Below are 9,376 nucleotides of genomic sequence, written 5' to 3'. Positions count from 1 at the left end.
TCAGAGACTGCTTAGGAATATTAAATAGATTCTGCTTTAATTTATTGACTTTGTGTTCGTTATTTACCAAGTAAGCTGTGGTTAGCAGACAAAGTCAAGGGAAAATATTGACTCAATGCTTCTGAAATTTCAAAACAAGGAGGTTTCACGTGTTTTATTCATTTATGGATAAAGATCTATTACTGGATCTGGAAAGCCCTTCAAAAAAAATTACACGAAATAAAATATTTTTGATGAAATAATCTCAGCAACCTGTGGTTTTAATTACGGTAGGTAACTACAGGTTGAGTTTCGGAAATCTTCATCACTTTTATCTTTATTCACCGTGCAATTTAACCTTATGTTTTATATACATATACAACATGTAACTTAATTAACGCACATCCTGAAATTAGTTTGTTCAGAATCGTTTACTGAATCCATTTATATCATTTTTAATATAGGTAATTTTTTATTCCAAAAATAATTATAACTACGGAAATTATTGTCATATTAACCCTGTACAGTCAAAACAAATTCAAATAGACCGTAACTCAAAGTAATAAGACTTCGTGTATTGTCGGCTTTTTCCGTAGTTTCGTTATGTTGTGTCGAGTCGAGCGGCGCGCGGCGCGATATTTGCGTGCGTAGTAGTATGACCAAAAAGTTCTCCAATAATTATTATAACTAATTTAGTAAATAACAATGCATATACATGTTAAATTAAAAATTCAGTGTATGTATTATGATTACAACATAATATTCTAATAGGGGTGTTTGAGGGTGTGCGTTAATTACGTTACATGTTGTATATTTATCATCAACGGTAATATTGCAAGCGTCACATAACCTTATCACTAGTGCAATGGTCACACAGTAACACAGTCCAATCAAAACTACATAGGTTATCTAAAATGAGCATCATGGTTTCCTGCAAAAAAATATTACGAATTAGGTACCTAGCGTTTGCGTTTCGAGAAATAAATAGTGGCCAACTTAAGAGCAGCAAAGTAGGATGGGAGGCAGCGGTGAAGACGTTTTTGGGGATGTTTATAATATTTTCTGGCCTAAAATGGCGGCAATTTGACGTTAATATTATTATATCATTTTTTTTACTTACATAATAGAATTCTAATCTCCAATAATACCTATCACTGTTTTTATGTTTGGGCTTAATGAGGCCATCGATACAACAAACAGAATATTTTTTGCATCAGATCTATTGATAACGTATCTTTTATTTCCTTCGTCTGCGGTCTCACGCGCACGCGCATATCTTACCAGCCAGTAGTATACAAACACTCGCACAGAGCGGTTGTGCCGCTGGTGTTCACAAAATGAATAATTGGACGTTATTCTTGTTATCGAGTATATGTTTAAGTCATGTGTGTGCTTACAAAATCCTTGTGGTTTTCCCATACCCTGGAACTAGTCATTCGATATTGGGAGAAGGATATGTTCGACATCTTTTGAGGGCTGGACATCAGGTAATTGTTTTTTTTATTCTTTATTTAATTAATAAGAAAAAAATATATATGTCAGATACTACAGGGTGTCAGTCAAATATACCACTGAACTATCTGTTTTGATAAGTAACATAAATCGTTATTGAAAAAAGCATTTTTTTATCTCAAAATGACAAATAGATCTGGTTCAACACTTCATTAAAATTTTATCAGATCTTCATTGTGTAAATCAAAGTAATTTTTACGTGTTGATATGTAGATGTAAATGTAGTATACGCCTTAATACCAACTTTATTTTCTGTGGTAGGTACTCAAGAATGTTCTTTTTTATTCAGTTAAAACAAATAAAGTTACACTCAAGGTCAAAGTCAAAAGCGTTTATTGAAACTAGGCCAGTTTTAGCACTTTGACACAAATATTTTTTTCATTGATATTCATACCTAAGCTAGGTAAAGCCGGTCAACTGTTAGATGGGTTTTCACTCTACACTCTACATACCAGAACACGCTTGATTACTAATTATTGCTATAAGCTCGCGTCAGATTGCTATCCCGTCCGAGAATATCAGTAACTGTGTCAGCGGCTCACATAAAATAGATAATTTTATCTCAAATGAAATTAAAAATGTGCTACATAACAATTTTTTATCTAGAACTAGCGACCCGCCCCGGCTTCGCATGGGATAACAGTATTTCCCCACTATTTAATGGATGTCATTATATACATATATAAACCTTCCTCTTGAAACACTCTATCTGATAAAAAACCTCATGAAAATCGGTTGTGTAGTTTTGAAGATTTAAGCGTACAAAACAATAGCGACAGAAAAAGCGACTTTGTTTTATACTATGTATGTATTTATTTATTTATTATTATTATCAACTTACGATTATTATTACAGGAACTTATCCTAATGCAATAGCGTAGACAAATTATAACTAACATTCTAAAAAACTAAGCAAAATATAATCATACCTTAAAACTAATCATAATCACATAATACACATAAAGTAGCCCTTGTGAATTCAGTCAGTGAGCAGGAAAATAGATCAATTTGTCCAGCGACAGTGTTGAGCGTGCGCAGCGCCCGCGTGAGCGGCGCGAGTTGCAGCAGGTTGGTGCGCGCGCGCGGCACCGAGAATTGAGGTGGCCTCCGCCTCCTGCCTACGTATTCCTCAGGAACACACAATTCTATCTCTTCTAGAATTGCAGGGTTATGTAGTGATGCTTGTCCGTGAAATATTGACGGACGTTTATTGAAGTCATAATATGAATATATTACGAGTATACACACTGATATTTATATTTAAAGTTAAGTTTTGAGTACCCACATAGGTACTGCAGATTAAACAGTCGGCCGACATTTGACCCGATGGTTGGCTTTTCACGATAAACTTTAGGTCCCGTCTGTCAGTGAACATTTTGGCAGTCGTTACGTCAGAAGCCATTTTGTCTGAAAACCAGTTGTACAATGCAATAGTGGGTTGACCGAGTAACTGGATTGAGGAGGTCAGATAGGCAGGCGCTCCTTATAAAATACTTGTATTCACCTGTATCAGGTTAGACCGGCTAGGCAGATGATTATAACCAAGTACCTATAGCTAATTTTATTAACTCTTAATAAACTAATAAATGACCGGTAGGTAAAGTAGACCCACGTAAAGATAAACAAGTCAAATTCATGATAAGTGTTATCTTCTGAAATAATTATTATGAAATAGTCGTAACGTTAATCAATTTCGGTTTATTTTTAACATCAGACTATGATAACACATCTGAATATGTCACTATGCAGGATATCACCAGTCATAAATAGTTATAAATTACAATAAATCCTGGCACACTGCAAACTTTTAGTCGGCCCGTAGATTGTTTGGGCTCATAAGTCAGTAGGAAGATGAATGATGATGAACGCACGTTATAAAGGTCGGGTACTTAACCGGTATCAGACTGACTGAAAACTCTGATTGGAATCAAGATATCCTTTAAAAAAATATTTTTATCCAATTTCCGGGACTACTATCGGCTGATTGTTTGGTCTGCAATGTGCGGGTACTTCAATATTCATAAGATTCAAAATTTAAATAAATTACCGCAAACACTACAAAACAGATCGTGTCCAAATCATTGCGCAATATTTCGAAACAAAATCTTTTCAAATCAACATTTCCCCTTTACAAAGCTATCAAATATAAAATGTACCATCATTAGTGTGTCCTTGACTTTAAGCCTCTCGAAAAGGAATCGTTACTTTGAAAACCATTAACTGGATGTCCAATTGATCTCGAAATCTTTGGTTCCTCTAACGAGCAGGAGATTTTCCTCCTTCTTTTTTTTAATGTTAAATTGTATTTATCCAAATTGATGCCATCAAGTTTCTGCTTGATTAATTTACAGAAGGGTTCAATGTCTCTAGTGATTCATTTAAATATTTTGTTTATAATAATTGCTGCGGTCTATCCGTAAATTGACGGGGATTGTCGCTGCAGATAAAAACTAGTGTAAAAGAAAGACTACAATACTCGGTCTAGTTTGTTTAAGATTGGCAAAATGCTGTCGAAGTTTCCTAACGCAGTCTATATTTGCTCCACATTTGCCCAAATACTCAACAATTTATTCAAAAACAAACCTCTCGTCTTCATGAATAGCTAACGAAACAGCATTTCATTCAAATCGTTCACTATTTAGGTCAGAAGTTAGACTTACCTATTTTAAATTTAGTCTGCAGTCAAAACGTAAGTTTGAGCTCATGTGATATTCAGGTTCGGTCAAGCGCAGCCACTAACCAGTTGGGCCACATTCATATGCAGACCGCTTCCCAACTCTAGACATAAAGACGTGTTATAGACCATTTGCGGTATTTGTCAACTAGTTGAGATGGAAAATGGTTTAATATTCACGGGGTCTTAAACGATGCGCTCTGGCTTAGAGGGAAGTAGCCTAGAACGTGGCAGGTAGAATAATTTTTAAATTGGATCAGTCAGGCCACTGACGTACGAAAATACTTTGGTGATGGTAAAATATGTAAATACAGATTTTTTTTATCTTCTAAAGGTCATAAAATGATCTCTTCATAGTTATGAAACTTAAAGTAACCTTTCAGTTTTCATAAGGTTCCTTCATTCATTTTGGACGTGTCTTCACTAAAGCGCTCTGCAAGTTCATAATATTATTCTGTCCAAGTAAATTAGATAACAGCAACTGTCCTAAAACTTAAAGTTCTTATTACAAAATTTATCCAGTACCACTTTGGCGGCATCCAAAATTCTGTTCGGGACATTCGAAAGGCCTAAAACAAGTTACAATGACACTGCCCAGAGGCACAGCTTGGTCCTAACCATCAATTTGTAGTACCTACAAGGTAGAGGGAAATTCTAAAAACGCTAACACAGATGGTAGATGAATACGAAGTGGCGTGCCCCGTGACTCCAGAAATTACGTATTCGACTAACGTACGGAGAACTTTTCCATTCTGAGGTATAATTTCACTTGTGAATAATTTCCTATGCGTTCCGCTGAATAACTTGACGAGGTCTCTTGTTATGAAAATTTATAAGTTTGTTCTGGCCATGATACGGTTTGGGTCATGGCAAGTTTTGGGAATGTGGATATCAATTTCATAGTCTTTTGGCGTTCGCATCAGTTCTCAGGCGGAACAAGTTTTATCTGAGTGTTTTTGTGTATGTGATGTACGTGTGTTATCGGTTACAGCAACGTTTTATATTCAAATATTCTTTAAGATATTTGGGAATATAACACTCTTAGGCTCATGAATTTACACAACGACAAATAACTACATACCGTCTTACCACAAAAACTTTTTAACGTCAGTTTAGGACTTGTCTAAAAAAATGTCAAATTATGACGTTGACATATGGTTCATTTTGGAGCCACATTTTTTTTAGACAAGTGTAAAACAGTTGCTAAAGTTTTTGTAGTAAGGCCATTAATGTTTATGTCACGTCTCTTTTACTTTTATATCTGCAGTGTTTTCTTCAAGTAACAAAATTAAAATATTATCAATTTTCAGGTGACATACCTTACTGCGATTCCTTATAAGAAGCCCCATCCAAATCTGAAACAAGTTGTGGTAGCGTCAGTAGTCGAGAAGTTTGAGTTTTGTAAGTGAAGTTAAAGTAAATATGATATTAAATTATCAAACCATACAATTTTACGCACATTCAATAAAGCTAAATCTGTATTTGCATAAAAAAGACAAGACTTAAACGAGACATAAACTCAAACCATAGCAGTTGTTTTCTCAAAACAGTTTTTTACGATAGTTGAGGCGCTGAATGGCAGTGTCCGATAGTTGAAGGTCGTGCAGTTAAAAATAGAATCGTTGTCCAATGAGTTAAAACATGTATATGAGTCATATTGATGACCCGCACACTGCAAACTATTAGTCGGGCGACAGTTAGTTCTGGCTTTTAAATTAGTCTGGATATGAATGATAACAACGATCAGGTATTTAGCCGGTATTAGACCAATTGAAAACTTTGATTTTCTTATAAAAAATATTTTTCAAACCATCGGGCCAAATGTTAGACGACTGATTAGTCTGCAGTGTATGGGAACTCTTAATTAAAAATCAAGTTACAACAAAACATTTTTTTTTTTACAGTCAAAACTTTAGATTTCGAGAAGTTTATATCAAAGGAAGTAGATTTGACAGACATGCAAGTGATGTACGAGACGATGATTACAGTAGCAAACAGGTCTCTTACTCACGAAAACATACAGAAATTCTTGATGGACACAAATGAAAAATATGATTTGGTGGTTGCTGAGTGGTTGTACCACCATCTGTATAGTGGGTAAGAAAGTTTATTTATGTCCACTAATAACCTTTATAAAACTCTATATTCTCTATTTATCTGACTCTTAATCTATGTATTGCATTGATTTGTACTGTTTATTAGATTATAATCGAATATACAAGCTGTTGATTTGTAATCATAATTCGTATGCGATAGACTACCCGTAATATTTTTCTATACAAATCGACTCCATGGGAAGGTTGTCTGTAAGCAATTGCTTTCAGCGACAAGACCGCCTCTTGTATTTTCGCATATTTGTTATGTCTTTGTCCACATTCTTGTCAATATTATATCTATCTATCTCTTTTTTTACGAGCCAATCTAAGCCGATTAAACAGAAACTATTATAACCAAGTTTTCTTATTTCAGATTTGCAGCAATATACAACTGTCCTTACGTTTGGTCGTCTTCAATGGAACCTCATACAGCAGTCCTGAGCCTGATCGATGAGCCTGGTAACCCTGCGTACTTCCCTGACCACATGTCACCAGTGTCACCACCTTTGACATTCTCGCAGCGAGCTTATGAGCTGTATTATCTCTTTTATTTGCGCCGAGTTTTATGGTAAGGACCCATTCAAGACCTTCATAATTTTATATTTTATGTGTAACATTAAAATTGAGACCCTTTCTAATAATGATGTAAATGAAAATCTTCTGTCTGTTCGCGTTATATTTGATTGAACCCGAAATCTTAAATGTCTTTTCAGACAGACAGTCTTAACAGATAAACTGCCATACAATTAGCCAAATTGCAAAAAAAAACAATCAGATCATAAGTATATGTTGTTCTCATTAGGTCCGTAAGAAGTTTGGAACAGAAAACATACGAAGAAATATTTGGACCAGCAGCAGCGAAAAGAGGAATAACATTACCCCCGTTAGAAGAAGTGAAATATAACAGCTCTCTGATGTTTGGCAATTCCCATATATCTTCTGGGGACCCTCAAAGGCTGCCTATAAACCACATTCCTATTGCTGGTTATCATATACAAGATGTAGTCCCTGCTTTACCAGAGGTAAGAACGTTTGTCCTGTACATGAAAATACCACAAATTTTTACTTATGTTTTCATCAGAACTATATTGTATTCTTTTCTGGTGTATTTTGTAGACGATTTAGATATAACAGATAAAAGAAAATCAAAAATCTATAATATTACTTTTTGCAGAATCTCCAAAAAATTATGGATGAGGCACCGTATGGAGTAATATATTTCAGCATGGGTAGCATGATGAAGAGTAGTACTATGCCCACGAAACTAAAGAGGGATTTCTTGGATGTATTCGGCACACTAAAAGAGACCGTCATTTGGAAGCTGGAAGAGGAATTGACAGATGTGCCGAAGAATGTTATAATGGTGAAATGGGCTCCTCAACCAAGTATATTAGGTGAATATACAAATTAGCTACATATCTGTTATCCTGTATTTTCTGAGGATGATTGAGGATTCAATGATTCGTATTAAGGCATGATTGTTGCAGAAACTGTACAGTATAGAATATTTATCATATGTATCTGAATTGAATCAATTTAAACTCTATCTTCATATTCTCAAATATAAAAGCCACGATAGAAACAAAAGAAGCATTACTAGTTAATCTCATCACTGAAACGGCTTTAAAAGCCTCTCTTTATACGATCCATTTAAAGTTTTAAACATTTACAATGGCGCCGAAATCCACATGTCGATAACACCGGTCACAGAACCGCAACAATGCCATCAGCATCCGATGTATCTGAGGGATTAATACGTATGACAAACCGAGCTGTTTTCACAATTTTCATTTTTATTCTTTTTGTAAATTTTTGGGGTAAATAAAGCAGTTAATATGTAACTGGATGATTTTTTGCCACAAACGGTTGTAGTCATACTTGGTGCTTTGATCCTTAAGTACAGGTGTTCTCAAAATCAAATTGATAAGCTTAATAAAATTTGAGCTTTATACACTTTTCATCGATATCAGCTAGATTTTTTGACAAACTATATTTGTTACGGTATATTTTTTTCCCTTTTTACAGCCCATCCAAACTGCAAGCTTTTTGTTACCCACGGAGGACTTCTATCGACTACAGAAACCATTCACTATGGAGTTCCTATCATCGGCATACCATTGTTCGCTGACCAGTTCATCAATGTAATGAGAGCAGTCCGCAAAGGATTTGCTTTGCAAGTGGACTTGGGTCATGATACTCCAGCTAACTTGAAAGTGGCTATAGAAGAAATTGTATCAAACCCTAAGTAAGTATTCAAGGGTTATCATATCAGTCTACTGTTGGGCATTATGCTTCCCCTATTAAGTGCCTAACTACTTGTTCTTCATCTTGACGCACACTTTTTCCTTACGCAAAATGGCAGTCCATTTTAACAGTGCAAGTATTTTTGTAAAAGTATCTAAATGTACAGTGTCTCCCAAGTTTTCTGTTAACATCCAGTTGGCTCTCCACAGTAATAAATCTCATATTTATTTGTAGGTACACTCAAAAAGTCAAGGACTTATCTTTTATCTACCACCACCGGGAGACCAAGCCTGGTCACACGCTAGTCCACTGGATTGAACACGTCATAGAAACCAACGGAGCCCCACATCTTCGTTCACCGGCGCTCCACATGCCATTCTACCAGAAAATGTACCTAGATCTCTTAGCAATCGTACTTCTAGGAGTAGTCGTCCTTGTAAAGGCGGTTCAAATATCGCTTCGTTTGGCGAAGAAGAGTGATGTGAAAAAAAAGAGAAGTTAGTGAGATTTTTTGTGACTGTTTGGAATTTAGACAAAAGTGATTGTGAAAGCGATTTGAAGCTTGACAATGAAGCCAGTTTTTGTTTGAAGTTGTTAATAAAAAAATAAAATAAAAGCTGTTTTTCAATTTGAATCACACTTCAGTTTAAACTTATATGTATTTTCTTAGTTTTTTTGCCAATACGTTTGCTAGGATTTACAGTCGCCCTAACCAAATAGAACATCACCATTACTCCTTATCTGCGAAATTTTGAATTTCAACCATGTACGCGGTTGACCACAAAACTTTCTCATGTAACCCTAAAATAACCTTAGGGTCGTCCACATATAAAATCCATTCGTCCCCAATTTACGACACGCACAACCAACC

General features: G+C 35.3%; 1 protein-coding gene across 1 annotated transcript; it reads left to right on the top strand.

Moving 5' to 3' along the window:
* Positions 1–1,252: 1,252 nt before the first annotated feature.
* On the top strand, positions 1,253–9,121 carry LOC124640950 (UDP-glucosyltransferase 2-like). The gene is made up of 8 exons (XM_047178928.1): positions 1,253–1,466; positions 5,476–5,566; positions 6,070–6,262; positions 6,635–6,829; positions 7,064–7,283; positions 7,436–7,655; positions 8,287–8,506; positions 8,740–9,121. Exons 1-8 carry the CDS (start codon positions 1,317–1,319, stop codon positions 9,005–9,007), a joined length of 1,557 nt encoding a protein of 518 aa, XP_047034884.1. The 5' UTR covers positions 1,253–1,316; the 3' UTR covers positions 9,008–9,121.
* Positions 9,122–9,376: the final 255 nt, after the last annotated feature.

The sequence above is a fragment of the Helicoverpa zea genome, chromosome 21 (genome assembly GCF_022581195.2).
Source record: "Helicoverpa zea isolate HzStark_Cry1AcR chromosome 21, ilHelZeax1.1, whole genome shotgun sequence".
NCBI lineage: Eukaryota > Metazoa > Arthropoda > Insecta > Lepidoptera > Noctuidae > Helicoverpa > Helicoverpa zea.
This window is presented reverse-complemented; position numbering and strand designations above follow the sequence as displayed.

Excerpts from the sequence above, each read along its gene's own strand:
- LOC124640950 (XM_047178928.1), top strand. The coding sequence starts at position 1,317 with ATGAATAATTGGACGTTATTCTTGTTATCGAGTATATGTTTAAGTCAT. Across the intron at positions 5,567-6,069 it reads AGTCGAGAAGTTTGAGTTTT|TCAAAACTTTAGATTTCGAG; the intron begins GTAAGTGAAGTT and ends TTTTTTTTACAG. Across the intron at positions 8,507-8,739 it reads GAAATTGTATCAAACCCTAA|GTACACTCAAAAAGTCAAGG; the intron begins GTAAGTATTCAA and ends ATTTATTTGTAG.